The sequence below is a fragment of the Aspergillus versicolor genome (genome assembly GCF_001890125.1).
Source record: "Aspergillus versicolor CBS 583.65 unplaced genomic scaffold ASPVEscaffold_9, whole genome shotgun sequence".
In the NCBI taxonomy this organism is placed as follows: domain Eukaryota; kingdom Fungi; phylum Ascomycota; class Eurotiomycetes; order Eurotiales; family Aspergillaceae; genus Aspergillus; species Aspergillus versicolor.
Window position 1 is genome coordinate 428,610 of NW_024467532.1, and position 19,920 is coordinate 448,529.

The 19,920-nt window shown below is 50.8% G+C and overlaps 6 protein-coding genes across 6 annotated transcripts; 3 read left to right on the forward strand and 3 right to left on the reverse strand.

Annotated features, from left to right (window-relative positions):
* Window positions 1-433: 433 nt before the first annotated feature.
* Window positions 434-3,289, reverse strand: ASPVEDRAFT_86851 (putative telomere silencing protein Zds1; the record flags this gene model as incomplete). The annotated part of the gene is made up of 3 exons (XM_040817923.1): window positions 434-646; window positions 704-3,037; window positions 3,284-3,289. The coding sequence occupies 3 exons, from the start codon at window positions 3,287-3,289 to the stop codon at window positions 434-436; spliced, it is 2,553 nt and encodes an 850-aa protein (XP_040671270.1).
* Window positions 3,290-5,113: 1,824 nt separating this feature from the next.
* ASPVEDRAFT_45029 (SYLF and SH3 domain-containing protein) lies at window positions 5,114-7,431 on the reverse strand. Its single transcript, XM_040813190.1, has 4 exons — window positions 7,033-7,431; window positions 6,827-6,930; window positions 5,689-6,761; window positions 5,114-5,627 (listed from the first exon to the last, which is right to left on the reverse strand). Exons 1-4 carry the CDS (start codon window positions 7,073-7,075, stop codon window positions 5,606-5,608), a joined length of 1,242 nt encoding a protein of 413 aa, XP_040671271.1. The 5' UTR covers window positions 7,076-7,431; the 3' UTR covers window positions 5,114-5,605.
* A 446-nt stretch (window positions 7,432-7,877) lies between these two features.
* gem1 (ERMES complex Ca(2+)-binding regulatory GTPase GEM1) lies at window positions 7,878-9,837 on the forward strand (the record flags this gene model as incomplete). Its single annotated transcript, XM_040817924.1, has 2 exons — window positions 7,878-7,887; window positions 7,946-9,837. 2 exons carry the CDS (start codon window positions 7,878-7,880, stop codon window positions 9,835-9,837), a joined length of 1,902 nt encoding a protein of 633 aa, XP_040671272.1.
* Window positions 9,838-10,683: 846 nt separating this feature from the next.
* Window positions 10,684-12,892, forward strand: ASPVEDRAFT_86854 (WD40 repeat domain-containing protein; the record flags this gene model as incomplete). The annotated part of the gene is made up of 7 exons (XM_040817925.1): window positions 10,684-10,727; window positions 10,765-10,907; window positions 11,035-11,971; window positions 12,034-12,319; window positions 12,381-12,581; window positions 12,634-12,709; window positions 12,765-12,892. The coding sequence occupies 7 exons, from the start codon at window positions 10,684-10,686 to the stop codon at window positions 12,890-12,892; spliced, it is 1,815 nt and encodes a 604-aa protein (XP_040671273.1).
* Window positions 12,893-13,336: 444 nt separating this feature from the next.
* Window positions 13,337-17,671, forward strand: cpcB (40S ribosomal RACK1 domain-containing protein; the record flags this gene model as incomplete). The annotated part of the gene is made up of 9 exons (XM_040815068.1): window positions 13,337-13,519; window positions 13,649-13,775; window positions 13,844-14,144; window positions 14,892-15,238; window positions 15,335-15,756; window positions 16,222-16,310; window positions 16,458-16,584; window positions 16,711-17,028; window positions 17,246-17,671. 9 exons carry the CDS (start codon window positions 13,337-13,339, stop codon window positions 17,669-17,671), a joined length of 2,340 nt encoding a protein of 779 aa, XP_040671274.1.
* Window positions 17,672-18,222: 551 nt separating this feature from the next.
* On the reverse strand, window positions 18,223-19,776 carry ASPVEDRAFT_86858 (TPR domain protein; the record flags this gene model as incomplete). The annotated part of the gene is made up of 1 exon (XM_040817926.1): window positions 18,223-19,776. The coding sequence occupies one exon, from the start codon at window positions 19,774-19,776 to the stop codon at window positions 18,223-18,225; it is 1,554 nt and encodes a 517-aa protein (XP_040671275.1).
* Between the last annotated feature and the right edge of the window lie 144 nt (window positions 19,777-19,920).

Sequence of the window (19,920 nt, forward strand, 5' to 3'; positions counted from 1 at the left end):
GTTTATGAACGATGAGACGTCAGCCGTCATGACACATTCGGAGACAGATAAAAATGTTTGAGAACATAATTCGAAACGGTGCAAAGTGGAACCAATGAAAAGAACCCCAGACGCTATGCGAACAAATCAAACCAAAGTAACAGGCCATGTCATGCACTGCCTTGCCCCCCAAGGAATTATCGGACGAAGCGCTATATAGAGACACAGAATAAAGTGTAGGCACCAGGCAGCTCACTCCATGCTCTTGTTCACCCTGTGCAAATAAAAGCAATGATACACAGATCAAAAAGGCCGGAGATATGAACAGAAGCAGAAATAGAGGAAAAGAATCAGTGTACATGGTCTGGAATTTAACCAGTTGAGGCAAAGGGGGTATTTGCGGGGTGCTAAAAAAAAGTATTAGTAGCAAAAAGGAGGGCGCAGCTCCTATCTGTCACCACATGTCATCGTCATCATCATCTAACTGCACACCGTCACCAAACGACATATGTCCGTATTGGTAGTGGCCAGGCCCATATGCATTTCCGTTGTCGTAGCCCTGGTGTTTGCTCCCTCGCGAATCTTGCTGGTAATTATGCGAATCATCGCCGTAATCATACATTTGAGAATCGTCGTAGGAGTTGTCACCATATTGCTGATCCTGGGACTATGCTCAGTTAGCTATTGAAACGAAAATCCACCAACTTCCGGGTATCATGTTTACCTCTTGGTACCTCTGGTACTGCAGATACTCTTCAGATTGCTCTCTAGCCTTTTGTTGCTGCCGCTGTGATGCTGATGATGCAAGCATCATATGCGGGTGCATTTGCTGGACCTTTGCAAGGTACGAATACATGAAGTTGCTGAGGAGCACCTGAGAGTAAAGAGCACGCCGAGGATTTGCAAGCTTGATATGAGCCATTCTGTAAATGGCTCGCTCCTCCAGTATTGAGAATCGAGTCCAGGGATAGTCGATGTCGGGTTGGAGCAGGCGGACCGGGGGCTCAGGAGATAGGGTCCTGGACAAGCTCTTCTTGTGATGATGTTCGTTGTTCTTCTTCCTGCCACCGCCGAAAATGGAAGAGAATAAACCTGATTCTTTTTCTTTCTTCTCTGCTGATGATCTCCGCGCGTTGTCTTTCTTCCGCTCGTCTTCTAGCTTTGTGTCATGGGTTCGATCGAAAATGGCACTTTCGCGTCGTTGGCTTTCACCGGAAGCTGGAAGAACGCTTGCGGCGTCATGCACTTTGTCCGCCAGCTTCGTCTTCATCTTTTTGGAGTCACTATCTTTCTTCTTCTCCTTCTCCTTATCCTTGTCCTCTGACCCCAGAAACCAATGCCAGCTTGATTTGCGCCCACCTTCTGAGTCCTTTTTATCCTTGTTTCTCTTCGACTCTGATTTCCGGTCTTCCGATAACGTCGGGATAAAGGAAAGACTGTCTGTCCGAGTGCTATTGCCTGGTAAGGCCTGCGGATTACTGGCGAACTCGTTTAGGGTTGATCCCGACTCTTTGTGGTGCCCCAAAGATGCGAGTGGGTGTTTGCTTTCAGGCTTGTGCTTTCGTGGCGGATCATGACTTGATACACGAGGCGGGATGTGGTTAGGCTGTGAACTTTGTGACGGAGTCCCGTGGAACTCGGCTGGAGGAGTCTCAACAATCTCCGGAATCTTTTGATCTTGAGCTACAGAATCTGCCCGTCCATTCGGACCAATGGGAGAATCCCATTGGCGAGGTTGCTGAGATACATTCACCCGGTTTACAGAGTCGGTTAATGGCTGCCCGTGCGATCCTTCCTTTGCATGTTGCGAGTCTTCCGGTATTGAATCAATCGTAGCACCTAGAGGGGCTGTGGTAGGAGGCGGCTGCTGCGCCGATCCCTGGGACTTAGCCAAGGCTTGAGCACGCGTGACGCTCGGGGTTGGATCAGTTGACACTCGAGTCAGGCCTAGTATCGGTTCTTGACTGGATGATCCAACGATCGACTCTAGCGTATCCTTCGACTCGGAGGCTCGGCCCGTTCTTCTTGCACCAAGCGAAGGGCGTTCCTTCTTTAGGCTGCCCGCCTTCCGATACTGAGTTCTCGTAGACCGCCTGAGGCTGTGGCCTGGTGGAGCTGGTGGTAAAATTGGTTTATCGTCCTCAGTTGAGATATTAAGAGACTGAACGTTGTCTAATAAGGAGGTGCTCGGAGTCCGCTGTGTCGTATCGTTCACCAAATCTTCTATCTCGTGTAGGTTTGGCCCCGGAGGGTCTCTAGTTTGTGACCGTTTCCGTTCTAGCCTTTCAGCACCATCCGTATAACCTTGGCCATTGTCAATTTGCTTTGATAGCATAGACCGTTTCCGAGTAAGAGAGCTATTTGAGTTTTGACGGTCAGGGCTCAACGACGAGAAATCGCCCGATCTGCGTTTTATGTGGTCCGATTTACTTTCAAGAAATGATTTGAACTCCTTCGGAGCTAGCTCTGGGTGCAGGCGTGCAGGGACCCAGAACAACCGCGAGGTATCGTTTTCATCGGCAGAGGGAGAGGGGGCTATCGAAGGAACCGGGAAATTGAAGCTTGGGAGATCGGGATCGCCGGTAGCAGTAACATCCATGGACATTCGCCGGATGGCAGCCAGGTTATTGAGTTCCTGTGCCACGGCCTGTGGATCAGACTCATAATCGATATCGTTCAAGGGGAAGGACGTATTGGCGGTGTCGGAGGATCCTGGAGAGGCCGGGGTGCTATCTGATGCTTTGGTTCTGGGAGTAGAAGGCGGGGATTGCCCGTTGGGAAGTCGCTGATAACCGCCATCTGAACCGCTCTGCACCCTTAATGACTGTGGAGAAGACGGCTCGGCTGGCCGGGTCTGGGGAACGATCGATATAGATTCACTCAACGGAGATGATATATAGCTGAGCCGTCTAGAATCCCTCTTATTATCGTAGTCATCGTCGTACATGTGCCCGATGGCTTCGGTGACATGGTGGCTTGGGTCGCTAATCGACAATTGAGGCACATGGCCTCGCCGCGCCGTATATCCTCCGCCAGCCTCTGGGGGGCTCGTCGAAGCCTATAGCGCAAGCGCAACAATAATTAGAGCGGTGCTAATATAGAAAACGCAACATGAAGGCATGAATATTGCAGCCACCCCTTGACCGAGGGGTAAAAGCCCCCCGTTCTTCGACAAAGTGGGAGAACACGAAACAATGTTCTCAAACAAGCGAAATGGTGGAGAACGACAACTGAGTCCCCAGCAAAGGGAGAAATATAAAGAAGAAGAAAAGGAAGACTAATGGGATGATGGGAAATGGCATACCTGCATGAGACCAGACTATCCGGGGATTTTGACTATTTAGACCGGAAATCGGACCAGGAGGCGAACGGAATCTCGCCAGGTGGAAAAGAGGTCAGAGTACCACCACGGCCGAAAAGCAGCGAGAGCAGTTGGTTTTCATGGAATCATGGACATGGACGCGGGGTGGCAACCGTTCGGGGAGAGACACGACCTCCAGGCAATGGGAGGAAAGAGAGGACGACGGAGAGGCCGATCATCCGGCGACCGAGAACGTCGTGGGAGCAGCGAGAAGGTGGATGATAAAAAAAGGCGAGAAGAGAGGGCGAGGGTAACGACGACGGCTAAAGGGATCGCGGGCGGGTAGAGGAGAGGGAAGGGAAGGGCGGGAAAAGCGAGTGGTGAGCGAGCCCTCTGGTGGTTGTGGTGGTGGAAGCAGAGACGCAGTGAGGACTGAGGATGCGGCCGGAAATAACAAGACGGTCCGGGCTGCGATGGCTGTGGTTGGCTGGGCCAGGGCTGGTTCAGGCGGAGCGAGCAGACACGCTCAACTTGCCCTCCTCTTTACCGGTATCCTGTTATTCACGCCTGGTTATGAGTTGATCCCAGAGATTCGTAAAGCTACCTCAGGCAAGGTTCTGATGATGCAAGGTCGATGTTCTGGAGTCGAGGCCGATCGGTAGGATCCTCCTTCATCGCCTCCAGGGCACAGATCCTACGGCCTACACTACCTATGACTACAGACTTGGGACTGAGTTATTCCAGTCGGAGCAGACTCTTTCTTTTTGAAAAGGCAAAAATTCTGGAAACAGCGATCGAATGAAACAGCCCCGTTCGCTTGTGGACTGGCGATCGCAGGGGATCATCACCACCGATTTCCCCGTATTGAGGCTTAGACTGCTGCCAAGGGTCTTTCACCATCGCTTGAGCTCTGCAAGAATGAGGTCATGCTCTTCAGTGAAATATATTGAATGGAAGTCGGCGGCTGGCGTTAAATAAGGCCAGTATATATTTACCCCTGAGCATGTCTTTTGGCTCCAGATGGGTTTGACTTGACCGTCCCGCCAGCCTTCACTGCATATACAAGTTCTTACCCAATACGGAGTACATCCAACGGGACGGTACAATGCGGTCATATCCCAAGCCTCTTGACCACCTTGTCAGTCATCACTTCTTGCCACCAGCCCAGTTGTTGAAAGCTTGACCTCTCCCATTGTTGAATTCCACCCAAGCTTGAATTACGCGCGACCTCGAGTATGTATGTACCCACCAAGTCAAACTCAACCCCAGTCTATGGGCCTGGGATGCCACTGTGTTTCAGCTTTCAGCACAGGCGGCTTACGCTGAAAGAGGCCCAGCCTCCTTCCCCTATTTCTTTCTCGCTGTCTGCCCACTCATCGGAGCATTTTCACTGCCCGTGCCCCTTGATTCATGACCTCCATTGGCAACTGGCGTACTCATGGGGGCCCAGGCCGTGAAGCGAGAGCATAAGCCCGGTGACACTTTAAAAGCTGAAATCGGAGTCATCTATTTTGGTATCCATTTATCCGTATTTACCCCGGGTACAGTAAGTAAGATTTTCAAAATGCGCGCGGCTGGTTAGTTTTGAATTTTGATGTTCGTGAAGAATGCCAGCACAGTTCGAGTAAGTATACCTTATCCTTCCTCGGCGCCTGCCGGTGCCGCTTTGCAGCTGCAGAATGGCCGGCTGAAGAAGCCGAGCTTTGTTTTCACTTTCCCTTTCCTGAATTTTGTCTCTCCCTTGCATGAGAACGAACGCGTCTTGATCACATTCAGCCTTGGCCTGCACAAGGTTCTTCGTTCGACAACTGACACAATAGTAGTACACCTGGTGGCCTGACACCGTAATGTGGATAGATGTGGGAAGACGCTTAGTTATCAATGACTCTCAATTTTTACTCTAGAAACGAAACAAAGGCGTGATTGGAATGACAGAAACTATCCATGGATATATAAGAGCAGGACAATAAGTATAAGAGCACGAGAACGAGACACAGAGGAACTTAGACCGAACGGAACAAAACAGTAGAGGGGAGAGTTCGGGAATCCGCTGCTGTTGCCAAATAAGGTAGACAATGTCGATTGCTCTTTCTCCCAAACGTGCTGGTAAAGTTAACTACCTTCCAACTCCAATGCTTACGCGAGAAGGCTGAGAAGACAAATCTCGAGGCTAAACGGAAGAAAGGACCGATGTTTCCAACATGACCGAAACGCACTCGATTCGAGATATAGATAGAAAGAGACAAGAGGATAGGTATAAATTGAGAAAGGGGGTTTCGAGGTCATGAATTTCGTTCCACATAAACCAATGTCTTGGCTGAGAGTCTAAGCTGAGTCCACGTAGTTCCTGGTCGCACATTGTTAGCAAGCAGCCCCGCCCACCTTGAGCAATTGAGGGAGTGTCTTACGCTGGGAATATGCCGACGCGGTCACCGATTCGCCCCGTCCACCAGTCCTCTTTCTTTTCGGTACGTTTGACGATCGTGATGACCTCCCCCTTCTTGAAACCCAAATCACCGTCTTGGTCTGCATCGAATGTATATAGTGCAATAACTTGGTCATCACGTAGAGGAGCAGCGCCCCCGGTGCGCTGCCCGAAAACAGGCTTCGGCGCTGTAGGTCGACTAGGTTTTCGGTCAGAATACACGTAGTCGTCGTTGTCGTATGTGTTGCTCCGCGCACGGTTAAATGAGTCGAAAGTATCGGCGCGTCCTCCGTAGCGGCCAGTGGAGGAACGACTTAAGCCTCCTCCAGTGGGCCGGTCATATACATCATCAGCCCATGTTGTCGCCCGGCGCGGTCGATCTCGGTACTCGTAATCATCCGAAGAGGGCGCATTGTATCCAGTCCTATCGCGCCGCATCCCCTCTCCATATGCGTCTCCTCGGCGGCCCTCCCAGACGACGTCGTCATGGCGATCATCATAAACAGGAATATCATTGTACATGGAGTCACCGTTCGTGCGTACTCCGTAGAAAGCACGAGAGTTTAGCACTCTCATCAGAGGTTCCGCCGCGGGTGGAGGCGGAATTGTGCCAGTGAGGAGCTGGCGAGCAGACACTCGGCTGTTGTAGAGCTTTTCGTTGGCATCCCTACGTTCGACCAACATGCTTCCTTCCAAACTAACACCAGCGAAAAGGCCCTTGGTTTTGGAATATGCGAATACAGCCGCTACACCCTTGGTGCTTGCGGCACCAGCAGCTTCTGCATTGCGTCCAACCGGCCCGGCTGCGAGCGAAACGTTTCCTCCCAGCGTCAGAGTTCCGGCCTGGGAAAATGTGCGAACTGCGGAAGCATCGTTGAGGATGAAAACAAAGTCGGTCAACTCAAACCCAATCTGACCCCCAAATCCAGCACCTGCGGTTGCGATCGCGGACGGAGCGGACCATGACCCATCGGCCAGTCGAGCAACGACAATGCCAGAGCCAAATCGGCCAGAACCTAAAAACCCAGCTTTGAGGACGGTCAGAATGGCGAGACCCTATGAAGAAAATGGTTAGTGACAGGACTTTCAGTAGAGGGTTCACGAGGGTTCCGTCGCCATACCTTAGCACCAGCCAATATCTCCGGCGGGATGACTTTGTCAGGACCGAATGCTTGTCGCGGATCAACAAAGGATGCGAGGATTTTTCCAGCCTTTCGGCACTCGCCTGTTTGTAAGGGCGAGGTTAGCAGTCAGTTCATGCCTTGCTCACGCTCAGGCTGCCGCCTGCGGGCAACTGCGGGGAAGCCTAGAGACAGCGAAGACTTACTGTTCATGGACGAGGGAAGAGGGTTATGGATTCCGAGAGGCATTTTGGATACGCTCGTCGGACTCGAGGGAGAGTTGTTTTGAAAAGGAGAACAATCGGGGAGAGACAAGCTGAACGTTTAATCGCAGGCTGGGGATGAGATCTTGTCAAAATGGGAGCGACCGGAAGTGGAGTTGGCAATGGACGCTGAGCCGCGGACTCTTCTTCCCCGTTCAAATGCTGCGCTCCACAATGGTGGATGGGAGACTACGCATGCGTATAAATATATGAAGATAGGGAGGAATGAGGATAGAGGCGAAGCAAGAAATTCACTGTGTTTACGGGATAATGCGGTGTTTTTGAACCTTGAAGCACTTCTGGCGGCACTGGCGAGGTGACAGAGCGGAATGCCTCGTCGCTGTCAGATGTGGGCAGCTGCCCAGATTGTGGCTGAGCCGTTCGGGGCGTTGTGAAGATTCCTGACCTAGTCTACAAGCAGGCTCTTATTACATAATCTCCATAATTCGAAGGTAGGAAATATCAGGGTGAGAAGTCTACATTTGGACCGTTTTTTGAGTAAATAAACGTAGCGTCGCGATATACTCCAAGGCCAAAGTAGCTTCGGTTCGTCCTGGATATACTTGGGCTCTGGTTGGTGCACCGGAGAGCCTGAGGCTGCAACCGCTAGCACCAGCCACGCAACCGCGGCGATCGGCCAGACCTCCGTCGCAAGTCCCGGCTCCTTACTGTGACGTCTCAGGCTTCCAGTCTCTATCGCGTTTCTGACGATTCGCAGTAGGAATACCCTCTAGCAATGATTTGAAAAGAACGGGGAGCTTGTTAGAATTGTCCTTTTTGTTGCTCAAATGGCTACAGGTAGGAACTCATCGCCATTGGATTGTCTCCAAAAGGCCAGCATACTGATGCCTCCCAGTCCGGATCTGTGTTTGCGGGGATGAGGGAACGGGAAAATCTAGCCTCATCACCTCCCTTGTGAAGGGTGTATTCGTGACGAACAAGATCCAACCAATTCTGCCGCAGATCACCATCCCTCCTACGATCGGAACCCCAGAGAATGTCACGACAACAACGGTGGTCGACACCTCCGCTGTCCCGCAAGAACGGAGCAATCTGGCGAGAGAGATCCGGAAATCAAATGTGATTCTGCTTGTATACTCTGATCACTATAGTTATGAGAGGGTCGCTCTTTTCTGGCTACCGTACTTCCGGTCCCTCGGTGTTAATGTGCCCGTCGTGCTATGTGCCAACAAGTCCGATCTTGCTGCGGATCACACCGAGACCCAGGTCATCGAAGATGAGATGCTGCCGCTAATGTCCGAGTTCAAGGAAATTGATTCGTGTATTAGAACCAGCGCCCGAGAGCATCGTAACGTCAACGAGGCTTTCTTCCTTTGCCAGAAAGCAGTTACACACCCTATCGCGCCCCTGTTTGATGCTAAGGAGTCAGTCCTAAAGCCGGCGGCTGTTGCAGCATTACAGCGCATTTTTTACCTTAGCGACAAAGATCGGGATGGCTATCTGTCAGACAAGGAAATCAAAGATTTCCAGATGAGGTGCTTTGAAAAATCATTGAGTGAGGAGGATTTGGTTCATATCAAAGAGACGATACAGAAAACCCATCCTGCCTCTGTGACACTATCAGGAATAGATTGCCGGGGATTTATTCATCTGAATAAGATGTATGCTGAGAAGGGCCGCCACGAAACAGTCTGGATTATACTTCGCGCGTTTCAGTACACCGACAGTCTCTCCTTGCAGGAAAGCTATCTCCATCCAAGGTTCGAGGTACCTCCGTATGCATCGGCTGAATTGTCGCCAGAAGGATATCGGTTTTTCGTAAATCTTTTCCTTCTTTCGGATAAGGACAATGATGGTGGGTTGAATGATGCCGAGCTCGCATCTCTGTTTTCTCCAACACCAGGACTGCCGTCCTCTTGGGCCGACGGTTCGTTCCCATCATGCACTGTCCGAAATGAAGCCGGAGACGTCACTCTGCAAGGATGGCTAGCACAATGGAGTATGACAACATTTACATCACCGAAAACGACATTAGAGTATTTGGCATATCTCGGGTTCGAATCGTCAGACCGAAGCAACCCTTCCACAACGGCAGCTCTCAAAGTTACTCGACCCCGGAAGCGGAGAAAGCGCCCTGGAAGGGTGGGCCGGAATGTGGTTCTTGGTCACATAGTTGGGGCTCCGGGATCTGGAAAATCTGCTCTTCTCGATGCCTTTTTGTCTCGCGGGTTTAGCTCCATGTATCACCCAACCATTCAGCCACGAACTGCAGTCAATACCGTTGAGCTTCCTGGCGGCAAACAGTGTTACTTGATCATGGATGAGCTTGGTGAGTTGGAACCTGCAATTCTTGAGAACCAAGCGAAGCTATTGGATCAGTGTGATGTGATTGTATACACCTATGATTCGTCTGACCCTGATTCATTTGCATACATCCCCAAGCTTAGGGCGAAATACCCGCACTTGGAAGAGCTCCCGAGTGTGTACATTGCGCTCAAGGCCGATCTAGATCGCACGACTCAGCGTGCTGAACACCAGCCTCATGAGTACACTGCTCTGCTGAACATGCCCGGCCCCCCACTTCATGTAAGCGTTACCTGGAGTTCGATCCAAGAGGTCTTTGTGCACATTGCCGAAGCGGCGATGGAACCAAGCACAGCGTTCCCGCGAAGCGAGGAAGACGTCGAAGGTAAATGGATGTCTTGGGGCATAGCGCTCGGAGCGGTGGTTTGCGCGGGAGCTGCTGCAGTTATGATCTGGCGACGAGTCAGTGGCAGTGGAGCTTGAGCCCCGACCCAGGGGCGCAAATGCGATAACGATGGAGTTTGATACCCCGAGAATTATTTTCCTGCTTTTCTTTGGATAGATTTGCTCCAAACTATGTGAGCATTGTATATGAATTATGCGCAGTCACGAACAGCTGCAGGCATTGCTGCCTGTAACTATGTGACGTGCACGCCAGGTCGCGTTGGACCTTGCTGTCAAACATATATTAATTTTGCTAAATAATATCTTGTTAGTTGTAAACAATAACGCACAAGCCTCTATTTTCCGTCTGTCATGTCCATCGAATGCTGGAGTCGTTCTTAGCTTGCCCCACGCCCGTCGGAGTTCCACCAACCAGCCACACCAGCAAAGTTCCCCAGAATTCCGCCGGTTGTTAGCGAAGATCTCGAGAGCACGGCTTCCCCTCTCCTATTCCTGCGCTTTCGAACACCTTACACTCCCTTCCTCCCTCTCGTTCCGTGTTGCTGTACCATCATTCAGAAACCTCGGCGCCCCGACCTCGTTCGCTCGTGATTTCTGACCCCGTCCAGGCTTACGGTGAGATTCCAGTGTGCCTTCTGGCGAGCAGTTGGAGAACTCAACAGGCGGCGCCAGCCATTCGTCCTTCCTTCGTCGGCCAAAACCGTCGCGCTGCCCCAATTGATTACGGCGCAATTTTAGCTGGAGATAGCAAGAAACGTTCAAGTGATCCTTTTTCAGGGAAATTTCAACTAGTCAGGCTGCTTCGCGCTATCTGTTCGACGCAACCTTTATCGCTTATCACGCCACAATGTTGTAAGTGATGATTGGTATCCCTTATATTGCAGACACCACGACGGCACCTGGAGCAGTTTCGGATCGCACATCATGTCTTCGTTTAGATCAACTGCCGTAATCGCCGGTGTTAAGCGGTTTTGGGGTATTCATATGTTGACTCTGTGTTTATAGTGTCCTTCCCCCACCTCCGCCTCGCTATACCGTCCCGGTTGCCTACGCAGCCGGGGCATCGAACGGAATGGCAGTTCCAATCGTGGAAACCAACAACATCATTACACACCCAGAGAAGGGTTGTCCGCTGCAGGTTGGAGAAGGTACGTCCTGTATTTTGCAATCGGGCGTGGATTCCGGTCCGCAATGTAACCAGACATCTGCTTGGCATTTTTGCTTTTTGTTTTCCCCGCTGGTATATGGTCTTTCTAACGTTAGACTTCTGTACAGGAACGTACCAACTTCAGGACGACTTGCACCTAGCTACCCCTCCCCCGCATCCCTCTGAAGCGCCGATCATAAACCCGAACCCACTCGCAACCAATCCCAATCCTCCCACGTCCGGTGTCAAACTATCGTTAGTTAGCATTGGTCCTCGAAACAAGACTGCCTTTCCAGCGAAATTGACTGTTACCGCACGCCCTTTCGGAGATGGCAATAGTGCTTTGGCGGCTCCGCCTGTAAAGGATCCTTCGAAGAAGCGGAAACCCAAAAACAACATCATTAAGAGCAGCTCCTCATTTGTATCCCGGGTCATTATCCACGAGGCCAATACGAAACGTTTGAATGACCGCGATCCGGAAGGACTGTTTGCCTTTGCGAACATTAACCGAGCTTTCCAATGGCTAGATCTCAGTTCGAAGCACAAGGACGAACCGCTGTCCAAGATTCTGTTCACGAAGGCACATATGATAAGTCACGATGTCAACGAAGTAACCAAAAGTGCGGCGCATATTGATGTGGCCATGGGGTCGTCGGCCGGAGACATCTTCTGGTACGAACCAATATCTCAGAAGTATGCGCGGATCAACAAAAATGGGGTCATCAATAACTCCCCAGTGACACACATCAAATGGGTCCCTGGGTCAGAAAATTTGTTTATAGCAGCACACGAAAATGGTCAACTGGTGGTGTACGACAAGGAGAAGGATGATGCTCTTTTTGCGCCAGAGCTGCCAGAACAATCGACGGAATCAGTGAAATCATCCAACTGGTCCCTACAGGTGTCGAAGTCTGTCAACTCCAAGAACCAGAAAACAAACCCAGTTGCAGTCTGGAAGTTGGCGAATCAGAAGATTACTCAGTTTGCCTTCTCCCCAGACCACAAACACTTGGCGATTGTACTGGAAGATGGATCTTTGCGGCTAATGAACTACCTCCAAGAAGAGTAAGCTTATTGCGCTTTCGCTAAGAAATGCCCTCTACGGATTGAGCTAACGGAATATTCAGGGTCTTGGATGTTTTCCGGGGTTATTATGGAGGATTTACTTGTGTCTGCTGGTCGCCAGATGGAAAGTATATTGTTACTGGTGGCCAGGACGATCTAGTCACCATATGGTCTCTACCGGAACGCAAGATAGTTGCGCGGTGCCAAGGTCACGATTCGTGGGTCTCCGCTGTCGCTTTTGATCCTTGGCGTTGTGATGAGCGGACATATAGAATCGGTAGCGTTGGCGATGACTGCAACCTATTGCTCTGGGATTTCAGCGTTGGCATGATCCACCGACCGAAAGTGGTATGTTCATCAAGTTCCATTTTCAACTAGATAGATTCGTTGTCTAACATCTGGTCTGTAGCATCATCAAGTTAGCGCTCGCAACCGAACGAGTCTAGTTGCGACAAATCCTCAGCAGCTGAACCGCCACATAGCCGACATCTCAGGAACTCGGATAAGATCAGACTCTCAGCGAACTGGTGAAACTGATACTACATCTGATCAACCAGTACAGCACCCTGTGGAATCTAGGTCGCGAACTGCTTTGCTACCCCCGATTATGGTTCGTTATTTCCCTCGATTGTTGGTGCGCAAATAATCTAACATTTAGGTAGTCCAAATCTGTTGGTGAAGACCCTATCTGTTGGTTAGGCTTCCAGGAGGACACAATAATGACGTCTTCCCTCGAAGGTATGTGTAGTAAGCTCCTATTTCTATGCTACATTAACTAACTGAAAATGAAAAGGTCACATTCGCACTTGGGACCGCCCGCGAGAAAACATTGGAGACAGCCATGGCGATCAGAAGTCGCCTGCCGCAATGGGAACTAGCCTAGGGTCGGGGCGGGCTGCCTCTTCTATGGGCTCACTGTAAGAACTGCAACTGAAACTCCGGTTGGACATTGTAAATATGCACATTGTTTGTTTTAGCATACCCATTTTAGCGTGTTTTGAGTCCAGTGTTCAAATATAGCATATGCTTCGTTTATTCCACCCTCATCTATTTGGACCCGATTTAGGTAGAACAGCCCAAATTTATGAGCATGTCTCATTCTGTATCGTTCAATCACTCTCTAAAATTACATTGATTTCATTAAACACCAAATGATAATTAAGTGAACGTGGGGAGTTGTACTATAAGCCGCGGAACCGGAACATTATTCCGCCGAGCCTGCTGGACGCGGCGTGCGTGGCATCAATAATCGGAATGCAGTAGTGTGTATGGACAGCTTTCACTCGGCCTCAGCTCCCCATTGAAGACCCTCAATCAACCACCACGACAACCCCTCGCTTCACGATGGGGTATTCCCGACTGACAATGAGGTCGGCCCTCGGGCTTCTTTTCCTCCTTTTGGTGCAAGTCTCTTCCGCTCTCAAGTTCGATATTGTGGCTGGGAAGGGTGAGAGATGTATACGCAACTTCGTGCTCAAGGACCAGCTTGTCGTCGTTACGGCTATCGTGAGTGGCGAGAGGGGCGATGGACAGATGGTCAACATGCATGTACGTGAGAACTCGACCCTGGAGATAATTATGTGGGCTGAGAGGATTGGATGCGGGCTTCCCCGTCGACGGGATGATGCATATATGGTTTACTGAAGCAGCCCCATGCTAACAGTACTCTTGGAACAGATCAAGGATGCAATGGGCAATGACCACGGACGGCCAAAGGATGTTGTTGGCGAGACTCGCCAGGCTTTCACGTCTGCTGGAGACACCACCTTCGACGTTTGCTTCGAGAACGCCCTCGTTTCCCGCCGTAAGTTCGACCTGCGCCTACATGCAATGTCTTCAATCTTTCCTCAGTGCTAATCGATGTGAAAATAGGGGCTGTTGCGAACCCCCACCGAACAATTGAACTTGACGTTGATATTGGTGCCGATGCTCGTGACTGGTCAAGCATCCAGGCTCAAGAGAAACTTAAGCCGATCGAAACTGACCTCCGCCGTATTGAAGAAATCGTCGCTGAAGTTGTCAGCGAGATGGAATACCTCCGTGCCCGTGAGCACAAGCTCCGGGACACCAACGAGAGCACCAACGAGCGTGTGAAGTGGTTCGCGTTCGGCACAATGGGCATGTTGATTGGACTTGGTGTTTGGCAGGTTATCTACCTGAGGGCTTACTTCCGGTATGTTTTTACTTCGGCTCGGCGCATTACACTTCAAATTCAATACTAATAACCGTCTTATAGGTCCAAGCATCTCATTTAATCTCATTTCTTCGATATTCCACGTTTTGCGTAGGAGACAGGCGCGAGGTGTGGTTTCTATACTTACGACAAACATGGAGTCTCAATGCATTTACTGCGTGCTTTCCACCTTATGTGGTCTCGGATATTTCACGGTATACTATTCAAATACTTATGATTATTATTATGACACTATACATGAGATTTGTAGGTGCTCTAGTTTCACATGGCTCTGTAGAGTTGCAAGCGACGTAGCGATTAGTCTGCATAACTGGTGGCATCCAACCAGAATATGGGTATTTCGGTCGACTCGGCCTTTAAACACTTTCAAACCCTTCACTGAACGACATATCAGTCCAATTCTGGGCTGGTGTCATGGTTTGAAATCCATCCCTCCGGTTGGTGTTTGAACGCTGCAAACATGACAAACTCAACGGAATGGGTGCCTCGGATGATGTCAATCCCGCATAACAATCATTTCGCTTCAACCCCAAGCTCATCTTCAACGAATCTTTCCATTTTGCTCTTCAATTCTCCAAAGCAATACCCTCTAATACCCAAATACAGAGCTACAATGTCTACAGCCCGCTTAGTCCACCGCCTCGCGCGGCCATCAACATCACCTCTCTCATTCACGAGACTGGCGACCCGTTCGTTCGGAAGCTCGGCAGTTCGTCCGCAAGACAGCAAGAATGAGAATGACAGAGCTCAGTCAACAGTGCCACAGCACCGCGCAAACCAGATGGAGAAGCCGCCGAACCCGGTCGTCCCGAATACAACCTCAACCATGACCAAGGACTTCCCCAATGTCGGCAAGAAGCCATCGCCCCCGGAGCTTTTAAACTCGGTTGACCCGAAATACAAGCCTGTGGACACGTACCCCGGAAAGGTTGAGCACTTCACGGGTGGAAGACAGGAACCCGGCGCGCAAAAGCCGGAGCTTGGAGTTGGTGAGATGGAAGGCATTACGTTCAAGGTTGAGCCGCTCCGCCGGACTGGAGAGGATGTTTCGACCATGAGAGCTCGGCTGCTTTGTTAGTAATTCCACATCTTTGAATGCTTGTCTTGTTTTGAATGATTGTCTTGTCTTGAATGCAGTGCGCAACGCTAACTCTCTTGTTACTATATAGATCAGAGCCGAAAGCGAGGAATTCTCGAGTCAGACCTGCTTCTCTCTACATTTGCTGACGTCTATTTGGCCGACATGAACAAAGAGCAGCTTCAAGAGTTTGACCGATTCCTGGACGAGAATGATTGGGATATCTATTACTGGGCGACCCAAGACCCACCTGAGGAGAGGGATGCTGCGGCAGATGTAGCCGAAGACACTCTGACCGACACATGGCATCGTACTGGCGCCAAGAGCGGCGAGTGGAAGCAAACTGTCGGTGCCTTTAAAGCTGCATACCGACCAGTGCCATCACGGTGGGTAGAGTCGAACGTCTTGACGCTGCTGAGACAGCATGTGCGGGACAACAGTGCGACTGGTTTCCATGCGGCGAAGGCCAAGAAGACCGGCGGGCAAGGCCCGGGCCTCAATAGGATGCCTAACGTCCAGATCTTCAACAACTGAAAGTTTGAGGCCTGAGAACTAAGAGCGCTTGAGCCTGATACTTTGTACAATATCTTTTCTGGCTGGTTTGCGGAAGGACCGGTAAAATTCCGTTTATATAGAAGTGCTTGTATAATTGAACATGACTTATTAGCATGTCAAGTACGTAGTACTGTAGGCTTTAAAGTAATATGCGTACTCCGTCCCTTGGGTTCGTACTGCAGCTGTCTGCATTGTATGCATGCTCCTTGTATAAATAGTCACGTGACTCGCTTAGCTTTAGGGTTCGCGGCCCACACATTCAGCGGCAGCGGTAAGCTCGTTACGTTAGGGCTTCCCGTGTGGCTCTCTGCTCCTCCATCTTCGAAAGCTGTGATTTTACCTCCAGCGCAGAGTCTACGACAATTGCTCCGCCCGCGTTCATTCTCCTCTCACCTCTCGCGGCCCCTTCCATCGTCCCCCCAGACTCCGATCATGGCTGAGCAGCTGGTCCTTCGCGGCACCCTTGAGGGTCACAATGGCTGGGTTACTTCCCTGGCTACCTCTCTGGAGAAGTAAGGGCACCTATCGATGATTTGCACATGGATGGAATGGGTACATGGGTCTACATACGACCTCGTGTGTATTCTCGTATATCCTTTGAATACATCTTTTCGTTGGTTGAATATGGACAATGGTTCTGACTGAAATCTTTTTTATAGCCCCAACATGCTGCTCTCTGGCAGTCGCGATAAGACTCTGATCATCTGGAACCTTACCCGCGACGAGCAGGCATACGGTTACCCCAAGCGCTCTCTTGAGGGCCACTCCCACATCGTCTCCGACTGTGTATGTCTCCGATATCCATCCTAGAAAATACACGAAACCCGAAGAATGCCATAGAGCGGGGGGTTGGCGAAAATCAAAGAGTGCAAAATTGGGATGAGGTTGGCTGATACGTGCGTTTGGATATAGGTTATCTCCTCCGACGGTGCCTACGCTCTGTCCTCCTCTTGGGACAAGTCTCTCCGCCTGTGGGAGCTCTCCTCCGGTCAGACCACCCGGACATTCGTCGGCCACACCAACGATGTCCTCTCCGTTTCCTTCTCCGCCGACAACCGCCAGATCGTTTCCGGATCCCGTGACCGCACCATCAAGCTCTGGAACACCCTGGGAGACTGCAAGTACACCATCACCGACAAGGGCCACACCGAGTGGGTGTCCTGCGTGCGCTTCAGCCCCAACCCCCAGAACCCCGTCATCGTCTCCGCTGGCTGGGACAAGCTTGTCAAGGTACGTTTTCGAAATTTTCCTCTGTACACATTGCGTTCAGTCCGTCCAAATGATGTTTGCATTTTCTACGTATTTGCTACTTCAGAGCCTGTTTGGCCATGAGACAAAAAATCACCATATGCCTGATGGACACGCCAATTTCGGTTTTTGCTATTTGTGTTTCGTCTTGAGATTTATATCAATATTCAAGAGAGACCGCAGCTAACGAAATCAATAGGTCTGGGAGCTCGCTTCCTGCCGTCTCCAGACTGACCACATTGGTCACTCTGGCTACATCAACACCGTCACCATCTCCCCTGATGGCTCTCTCTGCGCCTCTGGTGGCAAGGACGGTGTCACCATGCTCTGGGATCTCAACGAGTCCAAGCACCTCTACTCCCTCCACGCCGGTGACGAGATCCACGCCCTTGTCTTCTCCCCCAACCGCTACTGGCTCTGCGCTGCTACCGCCAGCAGCATCACCATCTTCGACCTCGAGAAGAAGAGCAAGGTTGATGAGCTCAAGCCCGAGTACATCGAGAAGGGCAAGAAGAGCCGCGAGCCCGAGTGTGTCTCTCTCGCCTGGTCCGCTGATGGCCAGACTCTGTTCGCTGGTTACACTGACAACAAGATCCGCGCTTGGGGCGTCATGTCGAGGGCGTAGATTGGAGAGTTAGGGTAATGAGACAAAATAAATGTGAGGACTAAGCGAGTGAGTTTGAGAGAATGAAGAAGAACAAAGATAAAGCCTCTTAAAGCTTTTGTTTGATATCAAATTTTTTTTATCATCTCCTTTTTTCTACCCCCTCCAAAAATTCGGGCAGGCATTATTGGTTGGGATTGTATGAGCCATGAGCAATGAAGCACCTCGCGGGTTCCCATACCTAAGGTTACAAAGAATCTAGAGGTTTTCGAACATGTCTACCTAGCTTACTTGATTCAACCCCCTCTTAAATCTGAAGCCTGGGTTCTCGTGATGGACGGCGCGCAATATTGTAATACCATCTAAAAAAGGCATAAAAATTTCTTGAAATTTCGTTGTCCGAGGGGCGAAGCCTTGCTGATGTCTCTATATAAAGGGGTACCGTAGATAAAAAGTAGTTTTTCCATGTCTTGAATTGTTTATTTGGGCGAATCATGCTCTTCAAATGTACCCGGTGATGATATATATTATTGTACAATGTCATAGAAGGTTACACCGAACAGCCCCTTCGTTTATTTCTTCGACACTCTTGCCAAAGAAGCCTCCAACAGAGCAACTAGATCACCACTTTCGGGGTCATCGGCCGCCCGCTGAGCATAGTCTTTGGCGCCATCTAGTGCCTGTCTATACCACTTCTTAGCCTCCTTCAGCTTCCCTTGCTGCTCCGCAAACTCGCCGAGAGTATACTTCACGTGGACACAGGATACATAGCAACCCTCGTCCTTTTCACCTTCAGGGATCCTCTCATTAATTTCGAGAGCCTTCGCCGCCCACTGCCTGGCATTGTCGATGGTCTGCGCGCGAGCAGCCTCTGGGTCTTCAACCCGGAATGGTAGTTGGGCTCGACCACCCATTGCGGCAGCAACGTCGCCTATAAGCATCACCTGTCTACAGGTTGGGTTGGGTCCTTCTTCCTGGCGGAGGATTTCCAAAGCACGTAGAAAGAGAGGGATGGAAAGATCCGCCTTGTTGTCCGAGGCAAAGTAGGTCTGGGCTAGTTCGACAAGAGCAATCACAACATCTGTCCGGGTCAGCCAGGCGATTTTCTCATCATCACCGCCGGAGCTGCCATTAACAGGAAGGCCCGAGCCCTGGCGGTACGCAAGCTCCTTCAGGCTAAGTTCGACGGCTGCCTCCTGAGCGGCCTCGGCCTTCTTGGGGTCCTGTATGAAATCGCTGTCGTAGAGATCCGCTATCTTTATACAGATACCAACGGCCTTCTTCATAGCCTTGTCGCGCTGCTGCTCATCGTATTCCTCGCGCCGTTTAATTTCCTCATATGTGTCTATAATTTGCTGGTTGTTGATCTCGAGTTTCGTTTGTACGGCATTCTCAGCCTTGGTCTTGTCGAGCTTTGCCTTAGCTGATTCTTCGGCCGTCTTCTTGTGCTTTTCCTCGTTTTCCTTCTTTTCCGCAGCTGCTTTTCGCCCGGTATCAACCCAAGCTAACAACTCCGCCTTTGTCCGCTCCAACAGGTCAATGGCTGGTTTTGCCATCCCCGCCTGCTCTAACATCTTCGCAACCTGCAGTTTAATTCCAACCACCTCATCCGAGTAAGGATGCATGCCAACTTCGAGCGCAGCTTTCAAAGCCGATTTGTAATATTTCAGCGCGTGCTGCGGGTCCAGGACTACATCCGTGTAGTATACTGCCTTGCGTAGTTCGTTTGCAACTGTCGGCGGGAACTTGTGGTACTGGGGTGCGTTTTGCGTCACCTCGATGTAGGCGATGTAGGCGAAGAACAACGTCGCACCAATGACTGACACGATGGCGAAGGGTAGGAGGACGGGGTTCTTGCGCCAGATTCCTTTCGACGCCTGTCGGAGGCCGAGTCTCGTGCGCTGCAAGTAGGAGAGGGATCGCGTTTGGTGGGAGGGGTTGAGGACATGGCGGGTGAAGGTGGGAGGTGAGGATCGGAGATGATTGTATGCGATTGAAGCATTTGACTTTGGTAGATGCTGTAGCGGGCGCGGGCGCGTTGAGAATGCAATGGTGCGTGAGGAGAGGGAGGTGGGTGTTCGGATGAAGACGCTGCCTGTGCGGCGAGCTGCTGCTGCGCTGAGCATTATGGGAGATGTAAAGTGTTTTCTGCTGATGTGTACTGTGTCATAGAGGGTTATTGTTTCTGAGAAGGGCGAATCTGGGGTTGCTCTGATATGTGTTCAATGCAGGATGGATGGTGTTGGCGAAAGAATTTATGAGAGCGGAGC

Excerpts from the sequence above, each read along its gene's own strand:
- ASPVEDRAFT_45029 (XM_040813190.1), bottom strand. The coding sequence starts at position 7,075 with ATGCCTCTCGGAATCCATAACCCTCTTCCCTCGTCCATGAACA. Across the intron at positions 6,762-6,826 it reads AGATATTGGCTGGTGCTAAG|GGTCTCGCCATTCTGACCGT; the intron begins GTATGGCGACGG and ends TTTTCTTCATAG. Across the intron at positions 5,628-5,688 it reads CGCGTCGGCATATTCCCAGC|GAACTACGTGGACTCAGCTT; the intron begins GTAAGACACTCC and ends ATGTGCGACCAG.